Below are 23,951 nucleotides of genomic sequence, written 5' to 3'. Positions count from 1 at the left end.
GTTGTGTGTAAAGAAAGTTGGAATATGTATGAAGGAAAAAATTACAGGTTTGTGCGTGCGTGCATGTGGGACCAGCAAGTGAATGTGTGTGTTTGTGGACCGAAAGAGAGAGAGAGAGACAGTGTGTGTAAAAAAAAGTGAGAGGGAGTAAATGTGTGTGTGTGGAAAGAGAGAGAGAGAGAGAGAGAGAGCAGTGAGTGTGTATTTGCTTGGAGAGAAAGAGGTGACGTCACATGTGGGGAGTACATCTCGGCGTGCGCGAGTAAATTCAGTTCTGCTGTTTGTGCTTGACGGGGTACTCTTCTCTTCATTGTTCACGCAACTGGTTTACTCGCGGGAAGTTTATTTAGTCAGGGGTCCGTGGCGCGAAATGTTCGCTTGTCAGCGCGCGTAATAACCAGCGCGTAAACGCGCACCTTTAGCACAGGTAACAGAGAACTTCCGGAAGAACGAGCAGATCGGGTTACCTCGCGAGCCCAGATTTTATACGAGCCACTGCGACTTTAAATCAGAATCGTGAAAAGAAAAACAGCACAGCCATGTCGGAACTGAAGAAGAATAAGTTATTTATGGTGCTGATGGATGTTATATGTGTGTTTGTGGGTGAGTTTAATCTCTTTTTTACTTATGGATGTTGATTGTTAAAAAGAGTTCAATAAAGTTCACCTGTCACCTTTTTCCTGTAGGATACGAACGCATACAACATACATAATCTGCATTTTTTTAATGCGTAACCCATATTTGTTTAAATTGTTTGATATTATGCGGCATATGCCTTAAGGGTTACATTCTTATATCTGATATAACATTCTGACAAAATGTATCATCTAAGTAATAATTGTGTGTTTCATGCCACTAAAAATACCATGATGCAGTACCATGGTAAGGTCAGTGTAGGAGGTAAGAAGTTGCCATTTATATAGCTAGTGAACTACTTTTCTAAACATTGCACAAATGTTGTGTTGTTTCAGCTCATGGTTAATTAAAATATAAAGCCTGACCGATTGGTTTCAAATTAACAGAAAATGACTCAGTCATGGGTTGAAAGCAAGCCATTACTTTACTTTTTGCACACCAAAGGCCTGATTTCAAGTAAATCAGTCTATTACCTATTATAATTATTGTGAAACAATAATTTGTTAAGGTTATGTTAGGGTGTAACAATCATTATATTTGGGAAGGATATGTCAACCCTTTATATTTTAAGTGTTAACATTCTTAACATTCATTCTTAACATTGTTTGCAAAGATTTACATATTACATACTTCACCATCTAAGTGATAATAATGCATTTCCTCGTCCCATGTGCTCATGATTGTGCCCAGGAGTCTTTCATTTTCAGCTGTTTTGTAAGCTCTCCATTTGCAAACCACTGCTTTTTTATTGCCTATAATTGTTAGTTAATAACTTACATATTTATAGCATCATAGCTATTGTAACATATTCAACCGTGCTTGCTTTAGTCAATAAATACATATTTAATAATTAAGGATGACAAAAATACTGTGGGAAAAAAACATTTATTTTGTATAGTGCCTTTAAAAGTAGCATCTTAAAGCACGTCACATAACATTGCCGGCAGTAAATACTAACAAACAATACAATAATAACTAATAAATAACAAACAAAGTAATCACATGAATCAAATAAAAGCTACCCTAAAAGGGATTCCTAATTTCTGAGGGCAGGGAATTCCTCAATTTCTTTCTTTGAAAAATCTTCCATAGTTTCTAGCCGTGTTGTTTGGACAATTAAAGACCAGCTTCAAAAGAGCGTAGAGCACCGATAGGAATGTAGGTGGTTAACAGTTCACAAAAACATTGAGGAGCCAAATTATTCAAGGCCTTCTAAGTGAGCATGAGAATTTTTAAATCAATACAAAAACTAACAGGAAGCAATTTTTCCAGTATAGGTGTGATGTGCTCCCTTGCACTGGTCCTAGTCAAAATTTTAGCAGCTGAAATTTGTACCAACTGTTATTTACTTTAGAAACTCAAGCAAGCAAAGCATTACAATAATCAATACGTGAAAAAAAAGTTTTGATTAACTTTTCAGCCACAGAGAAAGTTAAAATAGGACGTAATTTTCCAATGCTTCTGAGATGAAAAAATTATGCTTTGACTGTGTTACGAACATGATGATTAAATGTTAAATTGCCGTCAAATATCACCCCCAGATTTTTAGTTTAGTTTGGAATTGTAAAGCAGAGCCATAAGCATCACTTCAGTCTTGTCACTGTTTAGACTGAGAAAAATTTCAGACATCCATTTCTTAATCTCTCAGTAAAACATTGAGAAAGAAAAGACACAGGCAGGCATATCTGGTTTTGAATGTATATAGATCTGGGTGTCATCAGCATAAAAGTGAAAGTTAAGACCAAATGTTCTTCAAAGTTGGCCAAATGAAAATGTAAATACTAAAAAGAAAAGGGCCCAAAACTGATCCCTGGGGAACACCAGAGTGCACCACACCGACCTCAAACTTGCAGTCACCCATCACAACAAACTGCTTACGATCAGAGAGGTACAACTTAAAATGTAGTGATGTATAGTGTCAAAAGCGCCATTAAGATTGGGAAGAATCAGTAGCTAGACGGACAGAATTGGAAGCCATTAACAAGTCATAGTGACCTTAACTAATTCTGTTTTAGTGCTGTGGAGTATACAGAATCCAGACTAAAGTGGCTCAAACAGATCATTAGAGGAAAGATGAGAAGCCACTGTTTGTTTTAACTGTTTGGCGAGAAATGGAAGATTAGAGATGGGGCGAAAATTATTTGATTATTAAAGTTCATGTTAGTTTTTGGAACGGGGTGACAGCTCAACAGCACAACACCGGTGCCCAGTGTTGTTAATGATAATTTTCAAAAAAACAAGAGAGAGGGAATCAAAACATGATTTAAAAAGACAAGATGGTATCGGAAGTTAAGGCTTTCACTTTTGATACCCTATTACATAGTGACTGGGAATAATAAATGGCAAAGTTAAAAGAGGGAGATGCCAGAAAATGCAGAAATTTAAGGAGGAGGTAGCAGTAGTATGAGTGGTAACAATGTGATTACATATATTATCAATTTTAGTAGTCGCCCACTATACCTGTAATGTTACCCCTGGCTGGTAAACTGAAGAGTGAAAGTGTTACCTGCACTAAGCTGCATCACAGGCTAACAGGAGTTCTGTTGAAGTATACACAAGTCATTATAGTAATCAGGGTGGCCTTTAGGGAGGTCTGCATGATTGGGGTTATAGTTCAAGTGAACAATGTCATCTATGCAAAACATTTTGTGTAGCTCTGCTCATATACACTTTAGTTGCACTTTGGTGTTGTTATAATGACTTCAAAACATAGACCTGTTCAGATGATTGGATTAACAGAATAATCATGTTTAAACATAAATCATTACTTGCTTTGTGTTGGGTATATAACTGTGTTCATTTACCAGTGCTGACACACAACAGGTCTGGTTACTCAAACTTTTTACACAGTACAGGTACAGAGTTAAAGGTCAATGCTGCATACCTGTAAATTTAACTGTATCGTCAATAGTAGCACTTCAGCCTAAACGTTAGCATATGGCATTTACTAGCATACCACGCTAACTCAGCAGTCACAACTTTGTTTTTAGCATTGTACTTAATTTAATGTGTAATTAATGTGGACTGTTTTCCAGCTTTCTTTTGTATGCCAAAGGTTAACATAAGAAGGAGAAAAGAATCGCTTTTGAGGCTCACGATATGTCATTACCATGTACAGAACTCTTATTATCTGTCTATGCCTAGGTAAATACGGTTTTACATTCTTCGTCACCTTTATACATTTAATTAAAGGGACATTTCACTTTTTTTGAAAGTTTGCTCAATGTCCAGCTCCCCAAGAGTTAAACATTTGATTTTTACCGTTTTGGAATCCATTCAGCTGATCTCCGGGTCTGGCGGTACCACTTTTAGCATAGCTTAGCATAATCCATTGAATCTGATTAGACCATTAGCATCGCGCTCAAAAATAACCAAAGAGTTTAAAGAATTTTCCTGTTTAAAACTTGACTCTTCTGTAGTTACATCGTGTACTAAGACCGACGGAAAATTAAAAATTGTGATTTTCTAGGCAGATGTGGCTAGGAACTATACTCTCATTCCGACGTAATAATCAAGGACTTTGCTGCTGCAACATGCCTACAGCCGAAAATAGTCCCCTAAGTATCTTTCAGTGGCAGGGGACTATTTTCAGGCACTACGTAATATCATTGCACCTCCTGCAGCCATGTTACGGCAGCAAAGTCCTTAATTATTACACCAAAATGAGAATTTTGAGAGTGATGCTAATGGTCTAATCAGATTCAATGGATAATGCTAAGCTATGCTAAAAGTGCTAGCGACAGACCCGGAGATCAGCTGAATGGATTCCAAAGTTGATGGAGTTTACATCCCGACCACTAGATACATTCTTATCAGGAAATATCCCAGTATTTTCCCTCGCTTTTACGACATCGCAAGTATGTTGTATCGTGAAACATATCGTTTTGCTAAATTCTTGCCGATACGCAGCCCTACTGTAACCTAGATAACGGTGAATCTCTGATAACGATGACCTCATGTGCATGTGTTACTTCAGTATAGGCATGCACGAGTATGACCAGAACGACAAATGGCGGTCTACAGGACTGTGTTTGGTGCTCAAGATACTCAGTTTATTAACACTCCTCCAACAAAGTGTACCAAAATTGCTGCTTTTTGTATGGTTTGCCATTTTGATTGTTTGTATTATCGCTCTGTAGAAGAATGTATATGTGTGCAGGCATGCAGTGTTTCTTTACAAGGTAACATCGCCATCCACTGGCCTGGCACAGCGTATTTAGTCATCTTTGTGGATCCATGTAAACATAAATCTTTATGCTTACATTGGGACCTTTGAAACATTGGAAATGGCACTACTTTAAATGATATAAACAAGCAGCATTGATTGGCTGCATGCAATCAGACGTTGTGGTATAGTGGGCGTGGCTTGCAGGTAGAGCCCACCTGTTTCATTCAGCTGCAAAGTTATTTGTCTTTCCTGTTCTCAGGGGGCTTAAGATAATGTTTCCCCTCCCCGCATTTGTCTGCACATTCTTTCAGCAGTTTTTTGATCTGTAAATGTCTCAGTGCTGCATGTCAAGACTTGATCCACATGCAGGTCTGTTCAAGTTCAGTTTCAGGAGTCCTTCGGTTGACGTTCCTGTGCTCTGCTTTTTTCTCACTGCTGTTAGCTTCAGAGAGAATCTTCCATTTACATGTCTGACCAGACAAAGGCAAATATTTGCGAACACGTCTGGTTTATTCGGACTCGCTGAGGGGGTAGATGTTCAGGGTGACATTATGACTTCAGTGTTTCACTGTTCTGTAGTACATCAATGCTTAAATACACAGTTAAATTTCTCAGCAAAAAATTAACCCATAATATACCATTGCTTTGCTTAGGCACATTCGTATGCTTATAAACAATATATTTAATTATGGGGTGCAGAGAGATGCTCTGTTACTTTCAAAAACGACTGAATGAACATTTCTCACCTGGCCTACAGTTTCTTAAAATTAACTCTTTCCCTGCCATTGATGAGTTATCTCGTCAATTAAGAGAAAACATTTGCATAAAAATGTGTTCTTGATTCATTTTTGTTAATCTGCAATACCGCGATTATCTACTAAATTGTACTAAAAAAAAAAAACTGAAGCCAAAATGTTATTTACTAATTTTAAACTTTGTGTATGTTTTGATAATTATTCTTAATCTGATCTCTAGCAAAATAAAATTCAGCTTTTTGCTAAAAAAAAAAATCTGTCTTTAAAGAAAAATACCCATATTTAAGGGTTTGTAAGAAGAGAAAAAAATATAGTTGGAATGAAATGTTTTTTCCCGTTTTGTTTGTTTGTTTATTGCTTGTTTGAAAGCAGAGGGTCTGTTTTTTTCATTTTTTATATTTATATGTTTTTAGAAGGAAATTTTCCTGGAAAGCATTTTGTGAAAATCACAAAAAATGCTGGCAGGCAACTTAAAAAAAAAATGGCTGGCAGGGAATGAGTTAAAAATACAGGTGAAACTTTCGGTATTTGTTATGGATTAGGTTTTTTTAACATTTATTTTTAGTTCTGGGGAATGTTCCCCCACTATTTTATCTTTCCTACACTTTGTACCTAAAAGGTGCATATTGGTATCAGGATTCGTACTTGTACCAAAATGGTACATATTGTGACCTTTTGATAAAATATACCGTCCCAGTGAAGAACAGCCGCTCTTGATAAATTTCCTCTTCTGGTCCTTTGATGAGGTCTTATGATATAAGACTTGTCTGATTTATACTTTATATATTTTGATGTGTACAGGATACTGTACGATGAACTTATTTCCTCTTTCCCATGATGCATCAGCACTTTCAAAGGAATTCATGCTTATAAGAGGCTCATATTACTTCAGGATATAGTCTCAGTATTTCTTCTTTGTTTTCTAATTTTGACCAACTAAAGGATTCACTTAAGCTACTTCAAATTTCCCTTTGATCTGTGGAAGCACCAACCTTGACAATAATAATATGCAGGATTTCCTCAAATCATGGACCTTGAGGTACCTATGAGAAGTTTTTTCTACAGGCTACAAGCTTCAGATGCCTGAATCACGTTTACTTTACCTGAAAACATATACTTCATGTATCATGTAAAACGATTTTTAAATAAAAAGTTTGTATTTCCAACTTTTTTCAACAATGCACAGTGATATGAAGGCCAGAATCAAAAGCTGACTGTGTTATTAATCAATATAATGCCTTAAGATCAAACAACATTCAAAATATCTTCAGTCAGTCTCTGTCACCCTTCTTCAACACCTCCTACAAAACAACAACAAAACACAAACGTTAAAATTTCAACACAACAGAACACTAAACATTAATGTGTCTTATACGTTTTTATCTTGATACATAAAATGCATAAAATAGTACTTCATTTCTACATTTGCTCTCATTATTTAGTCCCATGCAAAGGAACTGAAAATCTCCTGCCTGAATTTCAAAAAATCATGTTGACTGAATCTTCAAAATTAAAACATCAATTTAAGCCAAAAAGTTAAAATTTCAGTTAGGGATGCATAACAATAAATCGCAAGTAATCTATAACAGGATAAAAGTTTGTGTGTGAACTGTGTATAATAATACAATGAAATGTATATATAAGTACACACACACACACACACACACATTCTGGTTTCCATGTTTTGTGGGGACATTCCATAGACGTAATGCGTTTTATACCATACAAACTGTATATTCTATTCCCCTTACCTACCCCATTCCCTAACCCCAACCATCACAAAAACCTTTCTTGTACCTTAGATTTTCAATAAACATCATCTTGTTTGATTTATAAGCTTGTTTCCTCATGGGGACATCAAAATGTCCCCACAAGGTCACAAAAACACTGGTATTCCTATCTTTGTGAGGACAATTGGTCCCCACAACGTGATAATTACCAGGTACACACACACACACACACACACACACACACACACACACACACACACACACACACACACATGCATGTATATATTTAAGAAATGTTTACATGTGTATATACATTTGTATATTTATGCATAATTTATATTATATATTTAAGGAATAATTGACGACAGGCCATTGAATTATAAGAAAATAATGCATACCCAAGGTGCAATGCAAACCACGGGTGTGCATTATTTTCAAATATTTCAAAGGACTTTAGTCAGTTATTCCTCTTATACCACAGTTACCACAAACATTGCTCTGGTGCCTATTTTAAGACATTTGAAAAGTTAGGTGTGCGGTTATCAGAAATTAATGCATACCCATGGAACATTTCTCAGCCAATCAGAATACAGCATTCAACAGACCCGTGGTATAAAAATACTTAATATATAAATATATATTTTTTTCTTAAAATTATACATGCATATGTGCATATTTATATATCCATAATTATTATACACCATTAACACATATCGCCACCCTGTCTAAACTAATCGCCTAAGTCATTTTTTCAGGTTTCTCAGAAAACACAAATAAAGGGGGCGTGGCACTCAAAGGGGCGGGGTGTACGCGTCATGATAAAAATGTAAACATTTTTATTTAAAACACTCAAATAAAACTCACATAAAAATTTTGAAGAAACTATGACAGAAAATGAACACATACTAGATTATTAATGAATTCAATGTTTTTAACAGATACCTCTAATAGGAATAGCTGCGTGATGAAGTGAAACTAAAGGGTTAATATACACAAACTAAAGCAGATGTTGTAGAACGTCTGGTGAACGATGATAGATGGCGCAAAAATGGTAAAAACTAATTATTTCTCACTATTTATTACATTATCTTAAAGGAGTGTAACTACTGTATCATGTAAATAATGCACATAAATAAAGTGAGTAAGAGCGCTCAACAATTATATCTAATCAACAGAAACGTGAAACCTAGCTAGCAGGTTGCTCAAACAACAAAACCACCAGCTAACTTACTTTAAATTTGCAATAACTATACAATAACAGGCTTAAATAATCCCAAAACATAAGTCCACTTACAGTTCTCACGGACACGTGTTTTATCAACTGGCTATCCTCCAGACATGCCGAGCACGTCTCATCTCGTTTCGGTCGTGTGGTGCGCGTGCACGCTCCCGGTGTAAAGCGCGTCTGCGCTATTCTCCGAGATGTTTTATCAACTGGCTAGTTATCCTCCAGACAGTGACGGTCCGGACCATGTCTTTCTCATTTCGGCCGTGCGGAGCACATGCCCGCTCACATGGTTCTCCGAGATGCACTTGATGGCCTTTTGTGCAGCAAATATTTTTTTCGACGACCTAGTTAAGGCGGTAGGGTTTCCCCGCTTAGGCGGGCCGTCCCAACTGAAATGTGCTGCGGGAAACCCTGCCCTGATTTGATTCGTTTGACTAGTGTGATCGCTCTGTACCGCGCCCTGGCCAGCTTGCAGAGGTGGGCTGGGGCATAGTTTACTTGGGCTCAGGCGTGGAACGGGCGATGTGATCGCAAATCGCGCCAGAGTGCGTTTCAAAAGGAGAAGTGTCAATTGTGCAACCACTCGCCGTGATCTGCGTTTGTACAAATCTTCAGATGCGCGCAGCAGGTTTACGTGAATGTCCGAGATGCACACGCAACACACCAACTAGCAATATGATGTCACGTGAGAGGGCTATTTGTCATCGCCCACCAAAAGACTCTGAATAAAAAACACAGACTCAACATTACGATGAGCTCCAGTGTTAAGAGAGCGATTTACTTCCTGTTTTGTTCAAACCAATCACATCCTAATGACGAATGTGGCCCAGGCTAAGATCGATAAATGTATAGTGTGAGTGCCTGCATCTCGGAGAGCAGGGAGGGGGGACAATCACGCTGGGACATGGTTTGGATATCGTGAGTGCACCCTAAAATAAATTGCAACCAAAGTTTCTATTCATCAACAAAGATGTTTGTACATTCGTCATTATTTACAACAGGGTGGGGAATTCGGCTTTGGCCTATGGATTGTTTGCTTTTTGCTTATGAAAGTAAAATGTGTAATAAAATTAAAACAACTTTTTGAGGTTTAGCTGACAGCAGAGGTCACAGTTCTTGTAAGAGCTATTTCAGTTGACTGACCCTTTAACATTTCTGTGAAAAGGAAGCAATCATAGTGCCACACCAACAAAACTGTTAATAGCAGAATAACCCCGGTCGAGGTCGATATCTCCTGGTACAAGCTGTCATGAGCTTATTTGATGTCTTTATATTGTTAAGTTATCAGGGTGTTAACATTTAAGATTGATTTGATCCCTTGTGAAATATTTTCTGCTCTCGAATTAAGTTTGGATGGATAACATCGGTTATGTCCAAGTTATTTAGCCGAAATTCTCATTTGTTTAAGTCTTTAATTCTTATCATATGCCTGGTTCCTTCCTTGTCTTTTAAGACATGCATCAGTCTTTTTTCTCCCTCGATTTCCCACATCAAACAGGCTAAGGTTCATTGACTTGTTCACCAAATGATGTTTGTGTGAGTTTGTTGACACAAGCAATGAAATGTGTGGTGTAAGGCACAGCAAAATTATACAATTTCCATCTTACTCAACAAAGCCGTAAGTGCTTTGAGAAAAACAGACTGCTGATTTAATGGAACATTATGAGTGTTTGAGTTTTGCTTGGCCATGAACTTGGTCTCAAAACCGTTTGCATATTTTGCTTTTAGCAGTTTTATTTTAAGGTGCAGTGTGTACATTTTAGCGGCATCTAGTGGTGAGGTTGTGAATTGCAACCAACGGCACAGTCCACTGCTCACCCCTCACTTTTGAAACACGTAGAGAAGCTACTGTAGCCACCATCGGACAAACAGGTCATCGTCGGAGACAAGATAGTAAGAAAGTTTGTCCGTTAAGGGCATCTGTAGAAACATGGCGGCCCAAAATGGCGACTTCCATGCAAGGGGACCCTCGGTGTATGTAAATAAAAACATCTCATTATAAGGTAATAAACACATAACGGTTCATTATGTTAGGTCTTTATACACCCCTGATAATATAGTTTTGTATATTATTTTGCATTTCTGTCAAGAGATCCTTCTAAAAATTACACACTGCACCTTTAAAGCGGCCTACAATAGTGAGGAACACAATAAAGCATTTTGTCGTAGGTAAGCAATAATATGAAAAAACTAAGTTTTAACAAATTTTAGAGACCAAAAATAGTTTCAGTATTTTATAGTATGCACTTTTACGATTAGTTTGTTCCACATACTGTATAGTTCAGGGGTCTTCAAACTTTTTGTGAGCACGGGTTACCACAATGGATAAAACAATCTGGAGGGCTACTTTTGATATAGTCTACTCAAAACTCTTTTGTTTAACTTGTTGATTTTATTTTATTTTACTTTACTTGTTAATATGTTTCAGTATTGTTTAAAATGTTAACTTATGTAAACCAAGCCAAGCTAATATAAAAAATATGTAATAAATACATTTTACAATTGAGACTATTAATAGTATGTGCTTTGGCGCAGGCATCATGTTGGAGATCCTTGATATTAGGGCTGTCAAATTAAAATTAGAATTTAGAATATTTGTCTAATTAAAATAAATGCATATTCGAACGTTAAACTGTGCATTTGAATTTTATGTGTGTCAGGATGCTCATGCAACATAATGATGACATAACTGACGCAGATAGTATTTAAGCTTTTAATGAAAAGATGACAAAATCTGTGCGACTAAAATGATCTCGCAAGTTTAATTTAGCCTAAATAATAATTAATTTGTTTCCATACTTTATAAATACACGTTAATTAGGGGTGTGACGAGATCTCGCGAGATTAAATGTGTTTCGCGAGATTACATGTGTCTCGCGAGATTTCTTGTGGAGGTGAAATGCTGGCCGTTTCTCAAATAAAAGACTGCATCCTTCGGAGGTTGCATTTTTAAACTGCATTTACTTCATCACTGTCTTATTAAAACTATTAACAATTATAAAGTTTACTAATTATTTAGTTAATCGCAAATTGTTTTAATATGCTTACGACTTGCGAATGTAATGCTCAGTTAATGATCTGAAATAAACCTTGATGACGTTTGCAGTTTGCATATGCGACCTCCGGAGGATGCAGCTTTCTGTTTGACCCTTTTACAGTGCATGCATTATATTTGTCTTTTACTGCGTTTGCTTTTTTGTTTAGGTTTCCAATAATGTTCGTTTGGGAGCTCGTGTGAAGTCTGAGACGCGTTGTGTTTGTCTGTTGATCAGTGTCAGATGTGAAGTCTCAGCAGATTAAACCCTCACACAGAGTTTACATGATTTAATGTCTGCATGTTCTTGCTCAAAAATTACAGTGACTGTATCATTTCTATTGTAAAGAAATGGACATATATTAAATATTCAAATGGGCTTAAACATTGTTTGACTAAAAATAAGCGTTTCTCGCCGTCTAAAGTGAAAGTGAAAGTGAAAGTGAAGACAGCGTCCGCGAGACGAGTCCTCTATCGCCCCCTGCAGGCATTTGTTATAATACATACATAATGCTTTTTATTTATAGGCCACAAAAGTAATGTGTTTGTTAATGTTGTTTAATGTAACTTGGTTTTAATACTTTATTTGAACCAATTATTATTGCATCTTCGTTATTATGTCATTTTAAATGATGCTACTGCTCACTTGGGTCTATTTTTATTGCCCCAAAATAACAAATTACTTTATTATCAGTTAGCAAAATAATTGTTAGGGCCAGTCCTTGATTAGTTAAAACATTTAAAAATAATGTGATTTCAGTTTCTTATTCATTTATTTTATCATTGAAGGTTTCTTTAAAAGTGTAAAAAATCGTCTCGTCTCGTTCTCGTGAAGCCAATCTCGTGTTTCGTCTCGTCTCGTGGATGAAGTGTCTCGTCACACCCCTAACGTTAATTTATCTACTAATATATTATTGAAATTCCCTTAATATAAAATGCCTATATTACATTCGTTTTGTACATTTACAGGTGCATAAATACTGGAAATTAATTTCAATAAAACTTGTTTAACAAAAAATTGTCTTGTAGGCTTTATGAGTATTTTTCCCCAAGATAAAGTAGGTCTTTATAGTTCGAACTTCGAATGTATTTTTTAGCCATTTTGACAGCCCTACTTGGTATAGATGCTGAAATATTGTGTCAAAAGTGACTGCGTAGTGTGTTATTTTCAGTGGAATCCTTGTACTTTTGTACTTGCACATGCTTTTTGGGATAACATAACCCACAACCCTTTGCTGGTACACAGGAGTGGAGTTTGTGTCTTGTGCTTTTTTCATTTGTAGCTTTGCGACTTGCAGGCTGCCAACCTGCCATATCAGTTTTTATATAGAAACGTAAAAGTAACGTAGTTTGTTGATACTCCCTTACAAAGAAGAAACTTTTTGTTGTAACCATGTTTTTTTGTCGTATTGATTTCTATTGACAACCATGATTTTAACTTCAGTGACCATGATTTTTGTAGTTTAACCATTGTTATTTTATGGTAACCATGGTTTAAAGCGCACCAATTATCCGATTCAAGATTTTACATTTCCTTTGGTGTGATATGCAATAGGTACAAACCCCAAAGTAAATGATGACGCGAGTCATCGTCTCCAACGTAAATCTCCCGCTTGGACTCACAGCCTGTAAGTTAACTCCTGTTAGCATTGTATTGTGAGCAAATCTTTCAAACATGGTAAGGAGCGTCACATTTCCTGCTGACGTCAGAGGTATTCAGGCCAATCACAACGTACAGATTAGCTGGCCAATCAGGGACACAGAGCTTTTCAGATCGATGAGTTTTGAACAAAATCAATGCATTTGAGGAAAGCAGTATATCTGGAGCTACAAAAATGTACAAATAATGTGTTTTTTTTAACCAAACCACACAAACACGTTGCATTATACGAAAAACACAAAAAATGTAGTTTTTAGCAATAAAATAAGTGCACTTTAACTATAGTGGCCATGTTTTTTAACTGTATAGTTAATGTCCATAAGGCCTAAGTTGCATACTTATGCATACTAAAAGCACATTTCTGCTGATGGGAAAGTGCATACTTTTGAGTATGTTGTAAAACGTTAATGTTTGAGAGGTATTACATCATATTTTGTAGATGCCATAGACCGGTTTTTCCAAACCATTTGTGCTAGCATGTTAGCGTTTGGTACTTGAAAATTAATTAAACCAGCTTAAAATAGTTTTTCTTAAGCTAACAAGCTAACAAGTGATCTAACCCCCCCTGAAACCATTAAAATAGACCACCTGAGTGGTCAGTTAAGACCACCAAAGCATCTTAGACTGGTTAAAGCAGAGAGAGGTTGGGTTGAAAGCAAGCTTGTTTATGTTGGGTTTAACAGAGCGAACAGTGAATTAATCAGATAATCGGGTCTGTCCTCACTCTGCTGAACATTGAGAATGCATGAGTCAAAACCACAGGATGCACCGCTGGATAGGAGGGGACGTGAGGGTGATGATATTTACAGATGAGAAGAGCTTAGGATGAGGAAAGTGTCATTTGCTGAGGTAAGAAGAGACAGAAAGGAGGATTAGAGGAGATAGTGAAAACCAGAAGAGGGAAAGGGGGATCTATTATGTGGATTAGATGTGTCAGGCTGGCTGTTCTGTGAGAACATACCATTGAGTATTAGTATTAGTCAGTGTCTTTCCCGCACACACATTTACTTTCAACACTTAATAAGAACTTTTGAGCATGACTGTTGAACTATTACACCACCATTACATCCATTCCAAAACCTATTGAACATTAAAGGATCATAGTCACGCTTCAAACATGCTACGCAATTATGATGCGTTTAAAGATAACTTCTTAGAATGCAGAGTTTCATGTTTCATTCGCACGCAGAAGAGGCAAATTGCTAGGCCTGTCACAATAGCTACTTTTCATAAGTCAGTTAATTGTCCCAGAAATTATGGCGATAGTCGATATTTCAAGACCATTTTACGTCACTGATTATACATTCACCTAAAGGATTATTAGGAACACCATACTTATACTATGTTTGACCCCCCCTTCACATTCAGATTTGCCTTAATTCTACATGGCATTGATTCAACAAGGTGCTAAAAGCATTCTTTAGAAATATTGGCCCATATTGATAGGATAGCATCTTGCAGTTGATGGAGTTTGTGGGATGCACATCCAGGGCACGAAGCTTCCATTCCACCACATCCTAAAGATGCTCTATTGGGTTGAGATCTGGTGACAGTGGGGGCCATTTTAGTACAGTGAACTCATTGTAATGTTCAAGAAACCAATTTTAAATGATTCGATCTTTGTGACATGGTGCATTATCCTGCTGGAAGTAGCCATCAGAAGATGGGTACATGGTGGTCATAAAGGGATGGACATGGTCAGAAACAATGCTCAGGTAGGCCTTGGCATTTAAACGATGCCCAATTGGCGCTAAGGGGCCTAAAGTGTGCCAAGAAAACATCCCCCACACCATGTTCTCATTCTGTTTACGCCAAAGTAAACCATCTGAATGTCTCAACAGAAATCGAGACTCATCAGACCAGGCAACATTTTTCAGTCTTCAACTGTCCAATTTTGGTGAGCTCGTGCAAACTGTAGCCTTTTTTCTATTTGTGGAGATGATTGGTACCCGTGGGGTCTTCTGCTGTTGTAGCCCATCCGCCTCAAGGTTGTGCGTGTTGTGGCTTCACAAATGCTTTGCTGCATACCTCGGTTGTAACGAGTGGTTATTTCATCCAAAGTTGCTCTTCTATCAGCTTGAATCAGTCGGCCTGTTCTCCTCTGACCTCTAGCATCAACAAGGCATTTTCACCCACAGGACTGCCACATACTGGATGTTTTTCCCTTTTCACACCATTCTTTGTAAACCCTAGAAATGGTTGTGCGTGAAAATTCCAGTAACTGAGCAGATTGTGAAATACTCAGACCAACCCGTCTGGCACCAACAACCATGCCACGCTCAAAATAGCTTAAATCACCTTTCTTTCCCATTCTGACATTCAGTTTGGAGTTCAGGAGATTGTCTTGACCAGGACCACACCGCTAAATGCATTGAAGCAACTGCCATGTGATTGGTTGATTAGATAATTGTATTAATTAGAAATTGAACATGTGTTCCTAATAATCCTTTAGGTGAATGTATAATGACAATAAAATAGCATAATGATGCAAGGTCACCCTTTCTAAGAACACAACTAAATTTTTAAAGAATATTAAGACATTAAAATGTTAATAATTAAAACATAAATCAATATTATACAATTTATAGTACCAGTAATTGGTTGAGCTGCATTTGAATTTTAGACTGCTGATCAGTTTAAATCCCAGCTTCACAGCATTTCTTGCGTTTATACTGACGAGTGATCACATCTGTGAGTATGCGTCATTTACGCGCAGTCATGTTTATAATAGCTACACTTCAGATCTAAACACTGGATGTTATTGTTATGTTTCAGATGACCTTTTTGTTTGTATTACTTTTTTCATTGCCTCTGTTTTTAAACAAAGTCGATATGCCATTTACATTTATTTCCTCCCCTTGTTTTCATGAAGCGTGACTATGATCCTTTAATGTTCAGTAGGTTTTGGAACAGATGTAATGGTTATGTAATATAATAAAATGCAATGTTTCTCTGTCATAACAAGCAAAAAAGTAATAGAGAATATGTTTTTAACATTGTGTGAACATAAAAACATTACATTGTCATAACGTTAACTGAAAATGGTTTAATGTAACATTCCTCTAACGTTTCCGACAACCAAGAAACGTTCTTAAAACATTAAAAAACTGGAAACTTTTTATGTTGGCATAACGTTTTTGGGAACATTGGAAACTTTGAACTTTTCTATGTTAACTCCGTAAACACTATGGCAATATATCGCCTCTCCAAAATTAACCAAAGTCGTGGTCATTTATAATGTAACTTGTCGATAAAGTAATTATTGTGACAGCCCTAAAGGCAAAATCTACAAATATCATGTATAAATAATTTCCATATTGACAGTATTCAAATGTTTTATTTTTTATTTAAAGTCGCAAAATCCGTTACTCTGCACGTATGAAACGGATGTGTAACTGATATTTTAGTTATTGCAAATCATTGCTAAACGCATACTGCGATATGCACATTTATTACACGGCTCTCTGGAATGCTTGATTCTGATTGGTCAGTTGAGACATTTGCAGGTTCGTTCTTTTCAAATAATAACTGCTCCAAAGTAATAACGCATAGCCGGTACTACTTGTACGATTAAAATCGCTCAGCGCCAATAAAGATTACTGTTTGGCGCCATCTTGTGACAAACACTGGACAACCACAATTAAGAATGGATTTTGACATTAATTTTAACATGTACGGAAAAAACAAAACATTTAAACAGTGGATACAAGATCAAACAACAACAAGACACAGAGAGCTTACTGAGACTGAACTTGACAAAATAGAGCATGACAGCTACGAAGCCAACACACAAAAAATACAGAATGGGCATTAAAACTTCTCAAAAACTGGCTAAAAGAGAAAAAAATGGAGACAGACAAGTATGAAGCAGAGGATCTTAATAAGGTATTACGATCATTTTATGCATCTGTGCAAAGTTTCGCAGAAGGATAAAAATGTTAATCTAAAACAAATATGCCAATAAAATGTTTCAAATTCATATTCATGTCCAGTTTTTTTTCTTATGTGGCAAGTAGCCGTGTAATAAGCGGGATAATGTAGAGGCAGCCGGTAGTTATCGGGAAATAAGCCCCTTCAGTGTGATACAAGACCCTCCGCTTCACGTCGGGTCCTGATCACACTGTTTGGGCTTATTTCCCGATAACTACCGGCTGCCTCTACATTATCCCTTACTCGTGATATTTCTGTGGTTTTGATATCTTGCAGCCCTATTGTATACACAAGATGTCAAAAATGTCTAAAACAATTAATATATAGTTCTTGAGTTAAAGGTGCACTGTGTAAGTTTTAGCAAAATCTAGTGGTGAGATTGCGAAATGCAACCAATGGTTCAGTCCACAGCTCAGCCCCTCCCTTTTGAAATGTTTAGAGAAGCAACGGTAGCCGCCACAGGACAAACATGTTGTCAGTTTGTCCGTTTAGGGCTACTGTAGTAACGCAGCAGTGCGAAATGTAAGGGGACCCGTGATGTATGGAGATGTTTGGGTATATATAGCTATGTAAAGTTTCATAATGCAACTTTAGGTAAAAAAAAAACATGTTTACTGTATTAATTGTTTTTTAGAAAATAAATTGTTGTTACATTTTATAGGTTCTTGAACTCCGTATTGATTTCTGGTTCTTTAAATCATCAGTACTTGATATTCTACACAACTAGAGCATTAAAAATCTTTGTGAAGCTTAAAGTGCACCTATTTTTATTGCCTTATTTTGTGTATTTGGTATAATACAATGTATTTCCACATACTGTAAATGTTTGTAGTTCCAGATATCCGGCCTTTCTCAAACCCACTGATTTTGTACAAAACTCATTGACCTGAAGAGCTCTGTGTCCCTGATTGGCCAGCTACCATGTTTGAAAGATTCACTCACAATGCAATGCTAATACAATCCGTGTGTTTGTTGTAGTCCAAGAAAAGAGATTTACGTTGGAGACGATAACTTGCGTCATCTTTACTTTGGGGTTTTTACCTTTTCAATATTGTTAACATGTACTAATACACACTTACACACCAAAGGAAATGTAAAATCTTGAATCGGACAATAGGTGCTCTTTAAGGTTCTCATATGGCTTCATTTCTTTTGTTCTGAATAAAAACTCAAACCTTAAAGGATTGGCGTTTCCTTCCTGCTAAACAACAGCTGGAAGATCGCAGATATACTGTATGCTTGCCAGAAACACTTAAAGTGTTTGCTATGTTGACCCATATTAAAATGGCTGACAGTGAATGTCTTTATCTTGAGATCTTCAGCATGCTTGTCCTATCATCTACATTAAAGAGGTGTTGCAGTGTTTTAGCGTGATTGAAGTCAGTCTGTTTTACCCTCTTTAAATGTCTGTTTCTAAGAAGCTCATTGTGAAAAATAAGGGTTTTCTAAATGAATAAGTGAGCTTGCTGCTGTTTTGCTGTTGTTCCCCATATGCTCAAATTGAGGACATTTGCTCTTTACAGCCCTTTTAAATATGCTGATTATCTGCCTCCCTTATTGTGGAAAATCTCTTGACAGCTTTTATTGGCAATATTCATGATGGTGGATTTTCTCAGTTACAAAATATAGCCAAATGCGTAAAAGCCACACAGGGATTTTCTACAGACGTATGCAAGACCAGAGGCAGCGTTTGGTTGTGGCTAGAAGGGATACAGCTACAGCCAAAATCTTGTAAAATCTCGCCGGATGAGCGCTGTTTTCATCTTAGTCCTACCCCCAAACCTAACCCTAAACCCAACTTTTCACGGGATTTAAGGGCTCATAATAGTTTTGCGTAGGCCCTAAGGTGTAGGGTTACGGTTTGTTTATATATATACTTCTGCGTTGTCGTTCGCATCGACATGCAATTACACATGCAGAAGATGAAGAAATGTGACACCGATTTTTTTTACCTGATGGGATGGGTTCTAGTGGACCAATCACAGCAAATGCATTCTGCATAAAACAGACACGTTGTTACATTTTTGGTGAGGTGCGCATCTCCTACGCCAGTGGTTCTCAAACTGGGGTCCGGGGCCCCCAGGGGGGCCACGAGATGGTGCCAGAGGGGACCCAGTTTTATGACATTTTATAAAATACATTCATTTATCATGAATTCTGTGTAATTAAACCTAAAAAATAAGGCTACTAACCAACAGCACTACTCTGTATAACTTAATTGTTGGTAACACTTTACAATAAGGTTCATTAGTTAACATTAGTTAGCTACATTAGTTAACATGAACTAATAATGAACTGCACTTACACAGCATTTATTCATCTTTGTTAATGTTAATTTCAACAATTACTAATACTTTATTAAAATCTTGTTAACATTAGTTAATGCACTCTGAACTAACATGAACAAACAATTAAAGCTTAAATTTGTATTAACTAACATTAACAAAGATGAATAAATAATGTAACAAATGGTTTGCTCATGGTTTGTTCAAGTTGGTTAATACATTAACTACTGTTAACTAATGAACCTTATTGTAAAGTGTTACCGTTTTGTTTAATTAAAATGTTACATTTTAGAACAGTTTTTTGTCATAAATTTTCTTTGGGGGGGCCGCGAAGGAATGCACCGTACACAAGGGGGGCCGCATGCGGAAAAAGTTTGAGAACCACTGTCCTATGCACTGCTTACGGCATAGCTACGGCATAGAACCTATGCACGACTATAAATATCACCTTAGCCTGTAGCTGTATCTAGCCAGAACCGCTGTTTTCATCCTAATCATATCTCAAAACCTAACCTAAACCCAACATTTCACTGGATTTAGGCCGTAGCTGTATCCTATCTAGCCAGAACCATGCTGGTGACATCATGCTGATGACATCAAAGTAGCGCAATCTGTATGATTTCTCGAATCACGTTACTTTGATGTCATCTGCATGTCAGTTCTTGCAGCGCCACATGAAGTCGAACACACACACAATAGCATGACCGTGATTGGATCTCTCCTCAGGATTGTGGGTAGTGTAGTTCTTTACCAGTGTTTCCAGAGTTAACGTCCTTTTTGTTTTAATCACATAACATTTTCATTCACATGCTCCATTCGTTTCTGCAGCGTTCTGCACGATTTTAATCGCAGCTGTCTCCACCAACACTTCTTTTTAAATGTTGTCATATTACTTCATCATTTTCTCAGTTTACTTGACCCATCCACATTTTCCATCTTTATTAAACCAGATATTCATCTTGGCTTAACGCAGCCACATTCTCGAAGTGATTCAGCTGTTTCTTTTGGTGTCAAACACGAATACTATTGTAGTCCTTTGTGTATTTTGGCATTGTTGGGTTTGCAAAGCCGAATAACAAGTATAATGTCAAAACTCTGGCCATGGGAAAAGTAGAATGGAGTGAAAGGCCACGAGAGTTGCGAACTGTGTCCAATTGTGAATTTTTGCCTGTTTATTTTTTCCAGTTTTATTTTACTTGAAACTTAATAGCCAGATGACATCTCAACAGGCCTCTGGAGACAATAGCACTTCTTATTGTGTCTTTGGACCCATGCTAGCGCAAAGACAAACGTTTCTTTGGCACAGCCCATGATCACTCAGCACTGTAATAACTTCAAACTATGCCTGACATGCAGCCCTTTTCCTCTAAATCCAAAACTATGCGTGAGTCAAAGTCTTTGTGGGGGAAATTTGAGATTATAAGAATCTCAAACCTTGCTTTGGATAAACTACTTTGTTGCATTGAAATCAATGTTAATAGTTGAATTGGAAAGTTGGTTTAAAGTGCTGAGATGGGATTTGGATTATTTACTGACAACATGGGATTACTTTGATAATACTTAAAGATGTAATGGTTAACTCAAGCATGTGTGTCCCTGTCTGTGAAATCTGAGATTATGAGATTATGAGTATCAAAGTTTGATTTCACATTGATTTGAATCTTCTTACTCAGTCAATAATCAATATATCATGGCTATATTTTCTTTACATTACGTTGGATGATTTAATGTAAAAAAAAAACGTTTTGTTTTTACAGACCGAGTCACATTTTTGCCATTGATTGTATGGCTATCGTAAAGCCTTCATGTGTTGATTTGCAGGTATCTAGTTATACAAATGTTGACAGTTTAACTTGCTCAGCAAGTTGCCCTTTTAATAATTCTTTTAATAGGAATTTTATTATGTAACTGACTGGCAAATCTCTTGAAGCCTTTAATGCTAAACATAACAGGAGTGAACATGTTTTATTGCTTGACATTTCTCCATGTTTTCAAAAGATAAAATTAACCAGATGTGCATTCATTGGTCAATAAACCATCATTCATTTACTGTAAATCATAACATAGGGATTATGATGCATATTTGAAGGGATGTAACGGATCACAAAACTCACGGTTTGGATCAGATAATTTTTCGGATCAAGATCAAAGGGGTGGGAAAATTTAACTCTTTCCCCACCAGTGTTTTTTTAAGTTGCCAGCCAGAACCAGCATTTTTTTTTTAATTTTCACAAAAGTTTAATGCCTTCCAGAAAATTTTCTTCTTGAAATATATAAACATACAATATATCACATGAAAGAACAGACCCTCTGCTTTCAAACTAAATGTTTCATCCTACCTTGATTAGTTCTCTTTTTATTACCTCTCAAATATGGGTAGATTTCTTCAAAAACACCAAATTGTGAGCAAAAAGCTGAGATAATTTTTTTTGTGAAGGATTTTAGATTCAGAATGATCCTCAAAACTTACACAAAGTTCTTACTCTTTCACATGAGACGTTGGTTCTGGGTTGTATAAGTTGCGGATAATAGCGGTATTGCAGATTGACGGAAATACTTGTCATTGGTATGGAAACTTTTTCTCTTAATTGACGAGTTAACTTGTTGCGTGGAAAGAGTTAATAATAACAAATAAAGAAATGACTAGCATTTATAAAAAAGAACACATTAAGTAAGGTCTAAAATTGGCATTATGTAAAGAAATCGAATCAAATGAATAATAACACTGTCTTTATTGTATAAATTAAATAGAATTATTTGTCTTGGGTTGTTTGATTAATTAATAATGACACAGACTTAAGGAAGTAAATTGAGGTTACTGTCTCTTTAAGATTAGCACGGACCTGGTTTCTGACTCTAATCTGTACATACACTTAAGACATAAACAAATGTTTTTATAAGAAAAAGAATACTGTCAAGAACAGAAAGATTTTATGTTTGATTGCTTTTTGAAATGCGTCTCTCCGTGTTTGCACTTTTTAGTGTCTGTAAAAGGACCCTTTTAAAGGGTCCATTTAGAGCTGAAAACCTAATGTCGACCACGTGTGCCTTGGACACGGGTCAGGTATAATATTAGCGGCCTTGTGTAATTTGAAATGAATGTTTTTTGCTGATTGGACCTGAGAAGACCTAAACTATCTTGTGTGTGTGTGTGTGCACATCAAGTCCTTTTCCAACCCCACCTCTGTTTGTCAAAAGCGCTTGCGACATCATGTGGCTGGCGGTAGGTTAATTTTTGTCGAGACAGACCTGTCAATCAATTTTGAATATACACTGTTAGCATTACCTTGGTGTCGTCATCAGATAAAAATGAAAATAAAGCAGCGGGCAAATTTTTTCTGTTTTTTTTTTTGGCTCAAATTTTGTTGGATTTGTGTCTGGTCCTTCTTTAAAAAAATATTTATGCACGTCGAGTTAGGGTAGAAAGTGATTTGGGTCATTTCGGGTCCGTTACATTTCTTTGGATCCGAAAAGACATTATTTGCAATAATGAATATTTCATTTATCAGTATGTGCATTCCCTGGGATCGAATCCACAGCTTTTGTGTTGTTAATGTTAATACAATTTACAATACAATTTACTACGAAAAACGTTTCATTTTACAGACAGACATGTTTATTTTGTAAACTTTTTTTGTTCCAGATTCAGAGAAGTCAGATTGTAAAGCTGACTTTACTGTAAAGTTGAGGGATAATACAGCTGATACTTCCAATCTTAAAAATACATTCTTTTATCTTTAATATGCGAACACAAATTCCGAAAAACATGACACCTTGACTTTATCTAAACGCGTTAAAGCTAAATCCGTTAAGTAAGTAAATGTGGGCTGGTGAGTCAATGTTTGACCAAAGCATGGAGTCAAACCTGAATGTTATTCAACAAAAACAAGTAGAGGAAACCCAAGAAAGAGGAAAATGTCTGGTGCATGGTCATTTCAGGTGAAAACACACAAAAAATTGAAGTGAAGCACCTGTTCACACACCCCTAAAATATCCCCATAAAAATGTTTCCCATAAGTTCTTACTGTAAGACGGCAAGACAGGACCCTCTTCTATTAAACAGACATTTCCTGATGCTACAATGATACTACTGTAACCCAGATGTCATCATGTGTTGACATTTTAAAAACCCGGGTCTTTTGCTGTTTACTATTCTGGCTTCATAGTTCTGGTATGTTTCATCAAATATTTTATAGCTTCATACTAGATGTTTAGAAATTATTGGCTTTGTAGAGCAAAGTTTGAAGAGAAACAGCCTGCGCTTACAAAATACAACGGTCGGTCGTACCATGGTACATTAGTTGTAATGTCCAAGCTGAGGCAATGTTTATTGTAGATAACAGATAGATTATATTATAAGTTTTACCCTGTGTTTAAATGTGTATATTGGTAGTTTTTATGTGAATTTTGGTTTAACTTAAGTAATTTTATTAATTTTACTAAAATGGGTAATTTTGCTATTTAAATTAGATTTGTATTTAAGTTTGTTTAGTTTTTATTTATTTCCAGTTAATAATTTTGGTGC

At 36.5% G+C, this 23,951-nt stretch overlaps 1 protein-coding gene across 1 annotated transcript in view; it reads left to right on the top strand.

The window, feature by feature from the left end:
* The first annotated feature begins 218 nt into the window (after positions 1–218).
* plpp2a (phospholipid phosphatase 2a) overlaps positions 219–23,951 on the top strand; it is a 46,138-nt gene continuing 22,405 nt past the window's right edge. The window contains exon 1 of the mRNA XM_065262357.2: positions 219–603. Coding sequence (XP_065118429.1) covers positions 540–603 — 64 coding nt within the window. The 5' untranslated portion in view covers positions 219–539. The remainder of the gene's footprint in view (positions 604–23,951) is intronic.

This window comes from Paramisgurnus dabryanus, chromosome 6, assembly GCF_030506205.2.
Source record: "Paramisgurnus dabryanus chromosome 6, PD_genome_1.1, whole genome shotgun sequence".
Lineage (NCBI taxonomy): Eukaryota > Metazoa > Chordata > Actinopteri > Cypriniformes > Cobitidae > Paramisgurnus > Paramisgurnus dabryanus.
The sequence above is the reverse complement of the archived record's forward strand: the minus strand, read 5'-3'. Positions and strand labels throughout refer to the sequence as shown.